At 38.4% G+C, this 16504-nt stretch overlaps 1 protein-coding gene across 2 annotated transcripts in view; it reads left to right on the top strand.

Moving 5' to 3' along the window:
* The window catches only part of LOC150087906 (ecotropic viral integration site 5 ortholog-like), a 293698-nt gene that overhangs the window by 180871 nt on the left and 96323 nt on the right, over nucleotides 1-16504 (top strand). For both annotated transcript variants that reach the window (XM_090369261.1, XM_090369262.1), the window contains one exon: nucleotides 7783-7880. In XM_090369261.1, the coding sequence (XP_090225387.1) occupies nucleotides 7783-7880 (98 nt within the window). The remainder of the gene's footprint in view (nucleotides 1-7782; nucleotides 7881-16504) is intronic.

Below are 16504 nucleotides of genomic sequence, written 5' to 3'. Positions count from 1 at the left end.
CTAATCCATTAGTTTCCAAAGAATTAGAAAACTAATCCATTATTATCCATACAAGATCAGTCACCAGCAGCTGCTGCAAAGAGATGATACTGAAAAACAAATGGAATTTGCTCTAACATTTTTGGCCAGAATGGAAGCGGATGATGCCTGACCAATGAACATTCTTTGCGGAGATGAAGCCCACTTTTATCTCGATGGGACTGTCAATACTCAAAACTGTCGAATATGTGCTTCAGAAGCGCTGCATGCTATTCAGTAAATCCCATTGCACTCGCCAAAAATCACCGTCTGGTGTGATATGACTTCAAATTTCATCCTACCCAGGGCCATACTTTTTCGAGGAATTGCACTCAGCAGGAGCTGCCACCTATTCCGTTACAGCACAAAGATATCATCACACACACACACACTTGCCGACTGGGCTAGCCGAGTGGGTTAAGTACCTGCCCGGCAACCCAAAGGTCGCGGGTTCGATTCCCGCCTTGGGGTTGGATCAGAGTACTGCAAAAACCTTGGGAGGTGCAATATGGCCACAGAAGCCGATGCGCCAACAACTACCAAATCAAAAAAAAAAAAAAAAATATCATCACACATGCTGAGCAGTTTCATTATTCCTCAACTGCAGCAAAAAGGATGCCTGGATGAGAATTTGTATGCAAGATGAGGTTCCTTGTATCGCATGATCAGTACAGCAGCTTCTCCAGCATCACTGCAGAAAGTCATTAGTCGTTTGTTTCCCATTGCATGGCCACCACATTCACCAGACCTTACACCATGTGATTTTTTTCTGTGGGTGTCACCTCAAGGCCAATGTCTATCGAGGAAGTGTTCCTAACCTGGCTGTCTTAAAGGACAACGTAATGCAGCATGTGCAGAACGTTACTCCAGAGATGTTGCATTCTGCAGTCGAGCACAGTGTGCATCGAATGCAATTTCTGGTCCAGAACAATGGTAATCACATCGATTACCATTGTTCTGGACCAAAAATTCGATAATCACCATCAGCGATAACCACCATCAGTGACATCATCAACCATTGGGAGTAAACTGGGAATGAGTTTGGAGCTGTAAAACCATTTCCTCGGCAGTTTAGTTCATTTTCTTTGTTTTTTTGCAAAGATAAAGAGCACAAATAAAAATTTGTAATTTCATCAAGATTTGTCTTAGTTATTTATTTGTTGGTACTTTGTCATGTCTTTCCTCTTGTGCAGTGCCATATCTCCTATTGACAGATTTTTGAACTAATTTTTTTTTTTCATGGAATGCTTCTCCCCATGCCTTGAATAGTTTACTAATTTTGGTGGTATTCCGCTTATTATTTAGAGCTACAGAGAGCTCTGAATAGGGATACTTTAAATTATGGCCACCCTGTATAATCAGACAGTGAAAAAAAGATTTCATGACAACGTGTAATTTACCAGTTACAGCATATAATATGCATTAATTAGTTACTATTATGGAATTAGTCTGGAGAATGCTATTCTGACACTGGAATAATGATCTTGGAGTGTCAGAATAGCATTCTGACACTCCAAGATCATTATTCCAGAAACTCTCCCTTCGTTATTTGACCAAGTCAGCAATCGTGGTTTAACCAACTATCCCAAAGGACTTTAAAATCTAAGGCCCAGCAGGCTTACCTGAGGGTGATGATGATGACCTAACCTTGGTCCCTTCTGAGTTGAAGTAGTTATGAAAGAACTACAAAGTACAAATTTCAGAGTAGTTACTGTTTAGACTTTGAATCCAGCAAATACTAAAATCTGAAATAAGATGCTGCATAGTACACTTTGCTGCACTATTGCTGATATCAAAAAGTTTGGAGTCTGAGTTTGTACATTGAAATTGTGCCATTGTAGTGAGTTGTGACTTGTTGCAACATATTCTCATCTAGACAGTAATGCATAAATCACTGTTTTATCTGGAGTCACTCAGAAATAGCAAATGTTGAATAGATGTTATGTGTTTCATTGCATAAAATGAGCAATTTTATGTAAAATTTCAAGAATGCAACAGAAATCCACAAAATCTTAAAAAAAGTTTTTAAGATAAGATATAGTGGACATAGTGTTTTTTGTTATGCGGTTCCCGTGGTTTCCCACAAATCCGCGTTAAATACTCTGTTAACATAGCAAAGCCAGTCAGTGTGGGTTATGTGTGAGTAGTGTGTTGTTTGACTGGCCTCTTCGTTACTGGGAGGCGCGATCACCAGGAAGGAGCCTCCCAGCATCCGTCCACTGGCACGAGGAGCCGGACCAGGGAGTAAAAGACATCTGACGGGCCGTCCACACTCTTGCAGGAGCGAGAGTGGGGAAGGCCAAGGAAAGAGCAGAGAAGAGACAGGAAAGTGGAAGACAGACAAGATAGAGAGGATGACAGAGCGTAGGCATCCTCCCAGGCAAAACGGAGCAGGAAGAGTGCTAGGTGCAGTTGTGGGAGTCCTGAAGAAAGACTGTGGGTAGGAAGAAGAGAATAGGTAAAGTTCAAATTAAAGAGTCCAGGATCGTCACAATGGAGAATCACGGAGCGGCGTCGACAGGGCTGTCCGCCATTTGCAGTTTCATGTCTGGAAGTTTCCGGTGCTGGGTATCAGTTGCTGTCTAGAGGAGGTTATCCAGGAGTAGTGTTCGGGAGTTGCAGGTGATGCCAGCGACGACGAAAGACCTCGTTGGCATAACTGGTCAGTGCACGAAGGCATCATTAGATTCCAATAACTTGGTTTCTGGCCGAAGTGATGTAGTGTGGAGGTCTAGGAGTAGTTGGTTTCTTAGATCTAAGTATACGTTGCATGAGTGCTTTTAAGATAAGATGTGGTATGTCATTCAAAGACTTCTCAATGGTTTGCAAAGTTTAGAGGGCCACTTGTATGTAAAAAAATTGGTCCTTGTTTTGGCTGCTCTTAAACTTCAAAAGAACCAAAAATTCAATTCTTCACCTCATCAGGAGTGATTGACGTTTTGTTCATAAAATTGCTGGTGCGAGTGGTAATTCTTATGTCGTAATCAATTTTAACATAATATTTGGGAATGTAATATGTTTCAAATAAGTTTGTGCTTTGCTTCCTTACTGATGATCAAACAGAGCAGTGAGTGCTGCACATTAGGATCATGCAAGAATTTGCTGCTTTCTGTGTCAATGTGCTTCATGCAGAATCTTGCATTGAAATTTTTCAATGGAAGATTCCATCTCCCCCAGCAAGACAATCTTGATAAAATGTGAAGATTATGCTTAATTTATTTTTTGACTCAGAGGGCATGAATTAATTCAATTAATTAGTTCATTATGAATTTGTCCTGCATGGTGAAACAGTCGACAAGGAATAATGTAAAACAATTTTATGGTAATTGCATATGCTGTTTGGAGAAAATGGCTGGAAAGGTGGGCTTTGCAGAATTGGTGCTTGGATCACAACTGTTCTGCACACTCGAAACTTTCCATTTGTAAATTGCTTTCGAAGCAATCCATCATGGTCCCCCATCTGCCATGCTCACTGGATTTAGCTCTCTATGATTTTTTTCCCCTAAGGTTAATAAAGCTTCCCCGAATTTTGGCAGAGGTAATTATTCCAAAAAGGTTTTGAGTATACATACTTAGGTTAATTATCAGGATGTATGAAGTTGAAGAATAAGCTTCCTATTTTAGTGAGAATTATAATTTTATTGTTTGTTCAGAACCCTGGCTGGCAGATTGTGATTTGGGTCCATTTGTGTGAGAAGTTTGCATACTTTGTTGGCATGTCATTGTGGAATTTGAAAGAGCAGTAGTGGTGGTGTGTGTCTTTCTTTAGCTAATTTGTTTTGTGTGTTTTTTTTTTTTTTTTTAGAATTATCTTTGTGTCCCCACTTGTGCAAGTGCTTATTAGACTGGTTATCTGGTGTTTGTAATAAAACACAGAAGGTTGTAATTTTAGGGGATCTTAATTTGGTGAGTTTTGTCAGTTCTGCAACTGCATCAGTTTTATTAGTGACACAAGCATTTTAGCTTTTATAAAGTATTTTTCCCCACCTATTTTGATTGTATATAGGATAGTGTTCTTGAATTATGACTTATCAGAAATTCAGACTGGAGTGAGATTTATTTTAACTCTGATCATCTTCACCTTGTTTTCTCCATCAAGGCCTTTTTGAGTGATTCTGGTTCTTCTGTGGTCAAAGATAGAGTGCTGACTAAAACTGTATACTGTGCCAAAGTATGTTAAAATAAATCTGGTAGGATTTTTATTTAGAATCTTTCCATGGAATTGTTTGAAGGTTCTCCATATTGATGACATTGCATTTTGGTCATACCATTGGTTGGCATGGCATTTGCTGCAGTGGTCAATGTTGACGGTGTGTAAAGTTATTGCACATTCCAAACTTTAGTAGACTAAAGATTTGTCAATGCTTTATAAGCAGAATCAACAAGTGTTTTAGCTGTTCAAGAAGTTTCTTGTCCAACAGCACACAATTTCTTTTTTTGGCTTTGGAATTGTCTTGTTATAGCAAAGAGATCTACAGTTCAGAGGTTTGTAGCTGTTCATGCTAGCTCTGGTAGGAGGATCTTTTTGGAGAGCATCTCATTTCCTAATAATATGTTATATTCCAATGAATTGAATATAAGCTAATTCTAAAACCATAAGAGATGTTCAGAAATGTTCTTATGGTTTGAAAGTGAGATTATTTTTGATCAGACTTGATTTTAAGGAATTTTTGATTGTTGTATATCAAGATTTGTTTGGTTGAGTGTTCTGATGATGAGTTAAAGAAGATTATTAAACGTTTATGATCATTCAGTAGTTTGTTTTGATTTAATCCCTAACTTGTGTCTATTTATTTTCTTTTTATGTGATGTCACACTTGTATAAATAGGCATTAGGTTTAGAGCTGGTTCCTAGAGTATGGAGGACTTAGACTAGTTCTGATTCCTAAAGTTTTCAATCCTAGGGTTTGGCTGACTATAATACTATTTCAATTTGTTCCTCTTTTTTTGAAAGTTTGTGAAATGGTGTTGAAACCTTTATTGAATCATTTTTGCTTGGCAGTTGAAAATATATTTAACAGCATAAGTAGAAGATTGATCTTTACTTGTCTTCAGCAATTAATGAAAAGTGTTCATTTAGCTTGGAATGGCAAGTTGATTTACGCTTGATATTCTCTGATGTTGCTTTTGATTCCGTTTGTATTCTTCCTTTGTTGGCAATCCTACAGCATTGTTTTGATATTGGAGATCCTGTATTGTCGTTTTTTTTATCTGAGAGGTTATTTTTATTTTCCAATGTCTGCCATTGTAATTCTGTTGCAATTTTCATTGATATTCCCTTGAGGAATACTGATGGAATTACAATAGGTATTCCTTAAGGGAGCAAGCGTTCTGCATTGTTATTTCCTACTATTTTGATTTCCTTTTTTGCAAAATAATCAGGATTACATTTCTTATATGGATGATTTTTTGTGGGGGGTTCAGCCATCATGAGCACACGATTTGAATTTATCTTCTTTTACTTCTGTTATAAGGATATAAATGATTTGATGAATTATCTGTATTGTTTTGATTTTAAGAGTAACCTGATGAAGCCAAAATATGATATTCAGCTTATCTTGTAGTCTTATTGTCCCAAATCCTTGTGTTGGTGAGCAAGTGCTAATCTGTTATTTTGGAAATTAAGTTCTTGGAGATTAAATTAAATTATTTTTTGAATTTTAAGGATTAATTTTCAGCTGATAAGAGGGAAGATTCTTAGAGCTTGTTGGAATTTTAAACTTGACATGGCAAAAGTGGCTAATCACAAATTTGTTTTCAAGGAGTTCATTGTTTAATGTGACTTGTGCCTAATTTGATCATCTGCAACAGACTGCAGCAGTATTAAGTCCATTTTGAGTTTGGAATATTGAATTTTCAGTTGTGAGCCATAATGCTGCATAATCTATCAGACTTATTGATGAAATATGACGACAGAAATTGTGGGTGGACCATATATTGGATTAATGCTATGATATCACTGATATATACTTGCATATGAGAAAACAACACTTCTCAAATTTTGATCTAATTGGCAGTAAATGTATATAAAGTTAGCAAATTTTCACATGAAACCTTGAATGGTAGTTTTTAAATTAAGTAACACAAAATTTTATGTTAACTGTAAAGAAAAATGAAAGCAAATGTAATATTGATCATAAATTTAAATGATTGAAAATAATACAAAGAAATATTTATGAATTGTAGTATTACAACAAAAAAATATAAAAATTTAAGTTCAGAGTTTGCTAGCATGTGATTTATGGAATTGGGTTTTTGTTTAAGATTATTTCCATCACCTCAGTTCTAAAGATGTTGTGTGGATACATAAAACCCATGCAAGATTGACTATCCATTAATTTGGATCTTAATTTAGACTTGTTAATGTAGTAGAGAATGCGTTTTCACAGATAAAAGTACTTCCAAATCACAAAGCTATTCAATGTTAGTACAAAAGTCTTATGATTCTATAAAATTTGATAAAGATTTTCTTCACGTTTATACATAACATCGTTAAAACAGCTGCAGGTCACAGATTAAATGTTCCCTCGGTGAAAGCATTATGGGAATTTCTAAGTGTGAAGACAGTTACTAAACCTGGCTAATATTAATGATTGTATACATAGAGGATTTTACTTAGTGGAGAATTCTTGGTTATTTGCTGCATGGGAATCCTGTTTTTCTCATGATCTAGGAAAAAGAAATGTTCTAACTGCGTTTTTTAATATTGTGCTCAGGTTTTTTTGTTGATTGGAATATTGATCCAGTTTTCTGGAAAGCATTGCCTATGCAACAGGTGTCTCTTAACTTTGAATCACTTGCACAGGTTTGATTCGACACAATATTTCAGCGATTTGTGCTTCATCTATTCTGTTCACACAAATGAAATTCTTAATTGCTGTTTTTTTTGAAAATTTTTTCTTTGAATTCTCCACAGAAAATTCCAGAAATGTCTGTAATTATTGCACAATTAAAAAAAAAAAATCATGTTTAAGTTAAACTTAATTATATGCATGTGTTGATTGACATGTCATATTCGTCTATTGATTAGCAAGTTCACTCTACTGCTGCACATTTTCTTCCAATTGCTGACTCTCTGGCTTTGTGATATTGATGCATCATCTGGAATCACTGTTAATGTGTGCACTTCATATTTCATCAGTGAGTGGATCCTATTACTGATGCTAGTGACTAATCACAGTGTTCATTGAAGCACATGGTTTTAAATTTGCATTTACTCATTGACAGGTCTAAAGTGAGTTTTTTAATTTTCAAAAATTATTAAAAATATATGATTTTAATACAAAACATGGATTTTGCACAGTTATGTTCAGAAAAGATTGAAAATATAGGTGGCAAAAAATAAACAATTTTGAATTATTTTTTGATGATATTTCAAATTTTTGCATATCTAATTCAGAGTTAAGAAGAAAATGTTGGCTTAACTTTGTGCGGAGATTGGATGAGACTGCATGCTGGTTCAAATGTTCAGATGTGTCCTGTCAGACATTTTTGTACTGGTTTTCAGTTGGCAATGGATGAAAGGATTTTTTTTTTTTTTTTTACTTATACCTTTTCTTTTGTGATGTGTAATTTTATTTGTAAATTGTTTTTTGGGCAATAAAGTGAATGTATGTATAATAAATAATTTTATCATGGAGTATTCATGCAATTAATTTAAAGGCAGTTCTTAATTATTAGCTTATAAAAGCTGACAAATTTTTTTTGAAAATTTACTTTTTATATTAATATATATATATATGGCAATTGTTTTTATGGTTTCAGTACTTTCAAAAGGAGATGCCAGCTAGATGTGAAGTCAATCAAGATTGCCTTATTACTTTAGCACTTCAAGTAAAGTATAGTGTCAAGAAAATGAAAAGGTATATTTTTTTGTGGTAAAATATGGTTTGAATGACTTAAATGTAGTTAAATTAACAATAAATAATCAGAGGTAATCAAAAGATGGGAAAAATAGTAGCCATTTTAGCATTAGTAGAGGCATACGATGCCAGAAAGCAAGCTTATGCAGCATCAGCCAAAAAAAAAAAAAAAAAAAGCTCCGATTTCACCCCTCCATTCATTCCAAATACCTGTCCAGCTCAGCCTTAAATTTATTTAGACTATCAACTTTCACAACAAAAGATGGAAGTCTGTTCTGCCAATCAACTACCTGCTGGCTAAAGGCAAACTTCCGCACATCTATCCTACAATTGTCTTTCCTCAATTTGAATTTATGCCCTCTCAGGTGATTATTCTGAGCAAGAGGAAGAATCCCATGAGCATTCAGCTTGCTCAACCCATTCAAGGCCTTGTACACCTCAATCAGATTACCTTACAGGTGCCTACTCTCCAGGTTCTGCAATTTGCAGAACATAAGCCTTTCTTAATAAGAGCACCCCATTGTTCCCCTCACCAATCTTGTTGCCCTCCTTTGTACTTGTTCTAACAACTCTACATCCTTCCTAAAATGAAGCCTCCAGATCTGTACACAGTACTCTAGGTGTGGTCTGACCATTGCCTTACACAACAGGATAATCACCTCCCTGTCCCTGCTAGTAAAATTCCTATATATCATTGACAAGATTCCATGACCTGCCCTGGCAGTCTGTCTACACTGCACAGCAAACTTCATATTTGACTGCACAATTACCCCTATGTCTTTTTCACTTTCCATTTCCCTGAGTGTAGTACCACACCGTTGGCATGTTTCTCTTGGGTAATTGCTACCCATATGCAGTACTTTGCATTTGTCAATCTTAATCTTCAGTTGCCACTTCTCAGCCCATTTACCCAACTTGTCTAGATCCAGTTGGAGTAGCATACTGTCGTTAACAACCCTACCGGCACTTCCGTAGCCAGGTGGGCAGGAGCAGTAGTGTGTAGCACATGCTTCTTGATTAGACCGGGGTTTGATGCCGTGACTACCAAATACAGAGGTTGCAGAAAGGTCAGGGAATGACCACCGCATATCCCCAGAGCAATACGGCCTTAGTTGCTAATGCTCCTATAAAAAGAACAAAAAAACACAACCCTACCAACCTTTGTATCATTTGCAAACTTGGACATTAATTCTGTTATGCCTTCATCAATATCATTGATGAATAAACAAAACAACAATGGGCCCAGCACCGAACCCTGGGGAACTCCAGTGTCCATTGGTTACCACTCTCTGGTGTCTCCCACTCAACCATCCCTTTATCCAGTGTAGCAACTTACCCTTAATGGCATATCTCTCCAATTTGTACAGCAGTCTTCCATGTGCAACAGTATCAAAAACTTTCCTGAAATCCAAATATATGATATCAAAATTATTTTTTGCATCCAGTTCCTTTGTAACCACATCATAATATCCTATCAAATTTGTCAGACAAGACTTTCCCTTAACAAACCCATGCTGTGTCTTAACTATTACTGCATTCTCGTCTAGATGATCCTGCAATGCTTCTTTAACCAGTGACTCCATTATTTTCCCCAGAACACAAGTTAAACTAACAGGTCTATAGTTATTTTGTTACCTTTTGTGAACCCCCTTTGTGAATTGCTGATTCATTTGCACACCTCCAGTCCATGGGGACCTCCCCCTTAGTCCAAGGAAGCTCTCATAATTATGGCTAAGGGTTTGCTTACTTCTTTTGCTGCCTTCTTTAATATAACTGGATAGATCCCATCCACTCCACTTGCCTTCCTTATGTTTAACTTCAACAATTTCTCCTCTACTTTGCTCTCAGTTATTACATTATTTTTTAATTTTTTTTTTATATTACACAATCACTTAGCTCCCTATTAGTTTGATAAACTACTGGCATTCCCCTCATTGAATAACACCTCATGTGTGAACGTCGATGCAAAATACTCATTCAGTTTATCAGCTACCCGAGTATGATCATCGATAGTCAACCCATCTATGTTAAGTGGTCCAATCTTATTCATCCAGGCGCCTCCGTAGCCAGGTGGGAAGGAGCAGCACTGTGTAGCACACGCTTCTTGATTAGACCCGTGTTCGAGCCCGTCACCACCAAATACGGAGGATGCGGAAAGGTCAAGGGAATGACCACCGCATATTCCCGGAGCAATATGGCCTTAGTTGCTAATGCTCCTAAAAACCAAAACAACAACAACAACAACTTATTCATCCCTTTCCTTCTAGAGTTTACATAATTAAGGAACTCTTTGCCAAAGATTTCTCATAATCTGCCTTCGCCTGCCTAACCTCCTTTGTGACTTGATTTACAGACAAGCTTATATCTGCCATAGGCTTCTGTGTCACCTGATAATCTGTATGCATCCCATACATTTTTCTTCTCTGCCACAAGCCTCATTAATTCATCTGACTTCCATTTATGCCTGAACCTTGAACAGTATTTCTTTGTTGGAATGAAAAGCCTAGTAGCCTCCAAGATTAAGTCCCTGAAGGCTTCCCATTTAGAATTCAACATTGGTAACATCATCAGTTGATCCCACTGTACAGAATCTAAAAACTATCTGAGACCCCTGTAGTCACCTTAGCAAAAGCCCTTCCCTTTAGCCTTGATGGTAGTTACATCCTTAAGTAATTCCCATATCAGTACATTGTGTTCACTGTCACCCAGTGGTTCCTTTATCTTCAAATTTTTAATTGAATAATCACTGCTGATAATCAGATCAAGAGTATTACTCTCTCTTGTTGCCTCTCGAACATGCTGCTGTAGAAAACAGACATCCAATAAATTTAAAAAAGTCTTGCTAGTGTGCGAGTGACCAACCTACAAGTCCCAGTTAATATCTGGAAAGTTAAAATCTCCCATTATAGGATATTCTGATTTACTGGCCCACTATTTCTCAGCACAATTGCTCATTATTATACTCATCAGATTCATTGGGCCTATAACACAAACCTACTCATTTTTCCTTTCGCAGTGCTTATTTCACACCGAACAGACTCAACATTGCATTGTCCACCAACATCAATTGGATGCACTTCCTTAGATTTTGTGTTTCTTAACTAACAGCATTACCCCTCCTCCCTTCCTGTCCTGTTTATCCTTTCTGTGCACATTGTACTCCCCAAATTCCATTTCTGCACTACTTATATCTGTGTGATACCATGTCTCTGATATCCCAACAATATCTGCCTTTGATGTCTTGACTAGCACTTCAAGCTTATCAAATTTATTAACTATACTCCTGGCATTGGTGTTCATGCAAGTATACATGCACCTGTTTCTACTGTTAGTTACCCTAACACAGCCCATGTATTTATTTGTTCCACAATGACTGAATCCCAACAGTCCTGGATATCTCCATTGCCTTGCTTTCCATGCTGTTGCTCATTCCAATAGAAGCAGTGCAAGAATCACTTTTGTCTCTGCCTGTGGCCTCTGTTAGACTTTTAGGCTGTGTATCTCCCCAAGCTAGCAGTTTTCCAACCCACCTAACACTGCCTCGATAGCATCAGCAAATATTCTTGCCTCCTTTCTATTTAAGTATACCCCATCCCTGTAGAAGAAGTCTCTCCTGTTAACAAGCTCAGACCGGGCTGAAAAAAAATTCTACCCCTTGTGCCTTACACATTCTCTCCAGGGCCGAATTGATCAACAAGGGCCCCGAGTGCCAAGCGAGTGATCTAGCGATTTACAAAGCGAATTTGAAAGCGTTTTTCCAAAGAGAAGTTGTTAAAGAGATTTTCAAAGGCTTTACTTTCAAAGTTATTTATTTTCTGGCTCTTGTTAAATAAAGAAGGAAGCCTCCTACAAGAAAGGAAAGACACCTTTCTTTTGTATATATAACTACTTTTCTAACACACTAACCACTAACTTTTATCGCTTGGTCACTGGTGGCACCGCTCCTTCCTCCACGTGGCGGGGCCGGTAACCTGGGGGATAAATCAACCCTCGGGGCTAAAAGGAGCAGTAATGGAAACCAATGAATTTCCACGTATAGAGCCCAAGAGTGCTCAATATGACAATCATGAACCCGACCATGACTTCTCTACCTCGAAGAGAATGAAAAAAGATGCAGGCAGACAGGAATCACCAGCCTTCCTGATTATCCATTCTCTGTCAGCACAGCCTGTTAGCAAGCTCTCCCCGTTCATAATCCAACGATGTCTGGAACATGCAGCAGCATCACCAAAAATGGTGAAACGTCTCCAATCCGGGGACTTGCTAATAGAGACTTCTCTCCCAAGACATTCTGATCAACTATTGAAACTCACCACTTTAAGCGGAATTCCAATACAGGTCACTCCACATAACACCCTGAATTCGTCCAAGGGAGTGATTACTGAGTGGGATCTACTGAACGTGTCCGAAGAAGAAATAGTACAGGAACTAAAGACACAAAATGTAACTCAAGCAAAAAGAATCATGATACGAAAAGATGGTACCTTAGTCCCAACACGTAACATAATTCTAACCTTCAATTCACCGAATCTACCAGCATCAGTCAAAGCAGGTTACTTAAATTGCCGTGTTCGACCCTTTATCCCAAATCCCTTAAGATGCTACAAATGCCAGAAATTTGGACACTCCCAGACAGCATGCCGTGGCGTTCCAACATGCCCAAACTGTGGCTCCACAACTCATACCCAGTCAGAATGCAAAGCACAAACTCCTCAGTGTCCTAACTGCAGGGGAAGCCATCCAGCATACTCTAAAGAATGTGATCTCTGGAAGATAGGCAAGAAAATACAAAAATATAAGACTGAAAATAAAGTCTCCTATCAAGAAGCTAGGAAACAAATCAAACTGATCATGCCAAATAGCTCTTATGCCTCGGTTATCCACTCTCACCAATCAGTAGCATGTCAGACGGAAGTGTCACTCTCTCCAGATAAATCGATTGCAGACTGGGCCCGATCAGTTCTATCGACCCAGCCTACATCAAAGCCAAACACAGTAGATCAATGTATGAATACACCTCTTACGGTTCCAACCCAGGTCACAACCCAAGTAACAGAAAAACTACAAAAATCAGATCCTGTCGAGGTTAATCAACCACCCTCAACAAGGATGGATACTGATGATACGATTACCCAAGACCTTCTTGAATTACATGCAGATGGTGAAATGGAAGATTACAATAATTCAGCACGCCCCAACTTCCCCAGAAAAGAAAAACCTAAGCTGGATCGCCACAAACAACCCACTTATAAAAAGCAGACGGATTCATCTCCCTCTTACAAATCTAAATAATGGAACAGATCATCCAATGGAACTGTAGAGGCCTTCGCAGTAATATCGATGATATCCATGAATTAATTCACCACCACAAACCTCTTGCAATGTGCTTGCAGGAAACGAATTTGACACCTCAGATCTCAATCAAAATAAAAAATTATACTATGTTCAGACAAGACAGAGCTGTCACTAACAGTGCTCACGGAGGAGTAGCAATACTCGTGGATTCAAGCATCCCCTCCAGACGCATCCATTTACAAACCTCCTTAGAAGCTGTTGCCGCTCGCGTTGTAAATGGTATCACACTGACACTGGTTTCAATCTATCTTCCACCAAATCATCAATATACCTTTCAAGAAATCGAAGATCTTGTCTTGCAGTTACCATCTCCCTTTTGTATCCTAGGAGATTTTAATGCCCACCATCCAATATGGGGTTCCCCTATATCAGAAAAACGAGGGAAGCTTATTGAAATGTTGATAGACAGGCAAAATTTAACTTTACTAAATACTGGCACTCCCACATATATCCATCTCCCTACAGGTTCAACTTCTACAATAGACCTTACCATTTGTTCCCCAATCCTCTTCCCAAGTATAGAGTGGGTAACTCTAAGCGATCCTTATAGCAGTGACCACTATCCCATAATCTGCAAAATTCAAACATCCTGTTCCTTCCCAACAGAAAATCCAATGAAATGGAAATTTTCAAGAGCTGACTGGACAAAATACAGAGCACACATATCATTTGACAACTACATTATTCAGTCCTGTTCCATCGACAGTGTTACTGAGCACATCACAAATCAAATTCTGTCAGCTGCATCCGCCACCATTCCTCAATATCTAGTAAGAAATAGACGAAAAACAAATTACTGGTGGAATGAAGACTGCAATCATGCGAAAAAAGAGAAAAACAAAGCGTGGAACCTTTTCCGCAAACACCCAACCACCTCCAATCTTATTAGTTATAAACGTCTCAGAGCAAAAGCCCGTTTCATCAGACGTAAAGCGAAAAAAGAAAATTGGATAAAATTCGCCTCATCAGTAAATAAAAATACTGATGTCAGATTAATCTGGAGAAAAATAAAATGTTTAAACAGTAAATTCCCTCCTTTATCCACCCCACTACTGACCTGGAATGGACAGGAGCTTACTACCCCTACAGAAATATCAAATGCACTCGGAACCACATTTTCTCAGTTGTCCTCTTCTATCGCCTATGATCAAACATTTCAAAAACTTAAAACAATTGCAGAGAAATCCAGACTAAATTTCACTGACAATTCCGCATTACCTTATAATAAAGCATTTACCATGCTTGAGCTGCAACAATCCCTTAACAACTCAAGAAACAGTGCTGCTGGCCCAGATGGGATATACTATGTAATGCTGCGAAATTTGGATCAGAGATCACTCTCACTACTGCTTATATTTTTCAATCGAATTTTTTCCGAACATACCTTCCCAAGTTCCTGGAGTCATTCTTATGTACTAGCAATTGCAAAGCCCGGTAAAGATCATTCTGTTCCGCAAAATTACAGACCAATATCCCTTACCAGCTGTCTAAGCAAAACCCTCGAGAAAATGTTACATCGCTGTCTCATTTGGTTCCTGGAGTCCCAAAATTTGATTCACAACAACCAATTTGGATTCCGGAAAAATCGATCTTCACTGGATCTCATGATCAAAACCGAGACAAACATTAGAAATGCCTTCGTCAAGAAGGAACATCTCGTAATGGTCTGTCTTGACGTTGAGAAAGCCTTTGACACTACATGGCGATTCGGCCTCTTAAAAGATCTACATTCTCTTGGCCTGAGAGGTAATTTACCATACTTTATCAAAAATTTTCTACACCAGAGATCCTTTCAAGTTCGTTATCGGGGAACCCTCTCTAAGATCTTTACCCAAGAAGAAGGAATTCCGCAAGGGTCGGTTCTCAGTGCGACTTTATTTGCAATGAGAATGAACCATATAATTGAACTCATTCCGAAAACTGTAGATTCGTACCTTTTCGCAGATGATCTCTCAATATCCTGTCATTCTCAAAACGCATTATATTGAACGCCAGCTACAAATATCAATTAATCGCATCGTGACATGGATGACACAAAATGGTTATAGACTCTCCACCCAGAAATCTGCTGCCATACACTTCTGTAACAGACGCAATATGCATCCTGAGCCCGAGCTCCACTTGAATAACCATCCTCTTCCAATAGCTAATTGTGTTCGCCTACTAGGATTATTATTCGACAGCAAGTTAAACTTCCAAAAACACGTTGAGTATCTCCGGACAAACTGTCAAAAGAAACTGAACATACTCAGAGTTTTATCAGCGACAATATGGGGAGCAGATCGTTACACCCTTCTTCACCTATACAGAACGATAATTAGATCACGCCTGGACTACGGGGCGCCTGTTTTTGATTCTGCTAGGGAGAGTGTTTTATCTCGCCTCAATCCAATTCAACATTCAGCTCTTAGAACAGCATTAGGTGCGTTCAGAACATCTCCAGTGCAAAGTTTATATATTGAAGCCCATGAACCTCCTCTAAATATCAGGAGAAAGATGTTGCTGTTAAACTATGCAATCAAGATCCAAAGCCAGTATACCCATCCTAATAGGTCAATACTTCATGATCCGCTGTATATGACCCTGTATAGAAACAAACCACAGACAGTTCGGCCTGCTGGTATTAGGCTAAAACACCTAACAGAAGATTGGGATATACACTTCGATAAAATCTTGCGAGATCCTGTAGATCCTGACCATCCATGGTCCGTCATCATGCCATGTTGTGACAAGTATTTCCATCAGTGGGGTAAACACTCTCTATCAGACCTTACCGTCCGACAGCTACACATTGAACATACTCAACATTATCCTGACTTCGCAAAAATATATACAGATGGATCGAAGTCTGATAGTGGATCAGGTGCAGCAGTGGTACTCCCTGATACCATCATTTCTCAATCTCTTCCGACAGAGTGTAGCAGCTACACAACTGAACTATATGCCATCAAGCTTGCATTAGAAAATATCTTCCATAAGTCAATTCAAAAGAGCATAATATACACAGACTCGCAAGGTTCCGTATTAGCATTACAAAACAATTCCCCGCCTACTCACCCGTTATTAAAGCTCATCAAAACACAGTTGATACGTCTTAGAGAGCATGATCAAAAGGTTATCTTCTGCTGGATCCCAGGCCATACCGGAATACCAGGGAATGAAATTGCAGATGACGCTGCCAAAAATCCATCCAGCCCAGCCCCAACAAATTCGCTAGTACCCGTCACAGATTACAAAATGAAAATACAAAGAATATGTAAAGATCAATG

The sequence above is a fragment of the Mastigoproctus giganteus genome, chromosome 3, assembly GCF_048544385.1.
Source record: "Mastigoproctus giganteus isolate SK-2022 chromosome 3, ASM4854438v1, whole genome shotgun sequence".
NCBI classification, from domain to species: Eukaryota; Metazoa; Arthropoda; class Arachnida; order Uropygi; family Thelyphonidae; genus Mastigoproctus; species Mastigoproctus giganteus.
The sequence above is the reverse complement of the archived record's forward strand: the minus strand, read 5'-3'. Positions and strand labels throughout refer to the sequence as shown.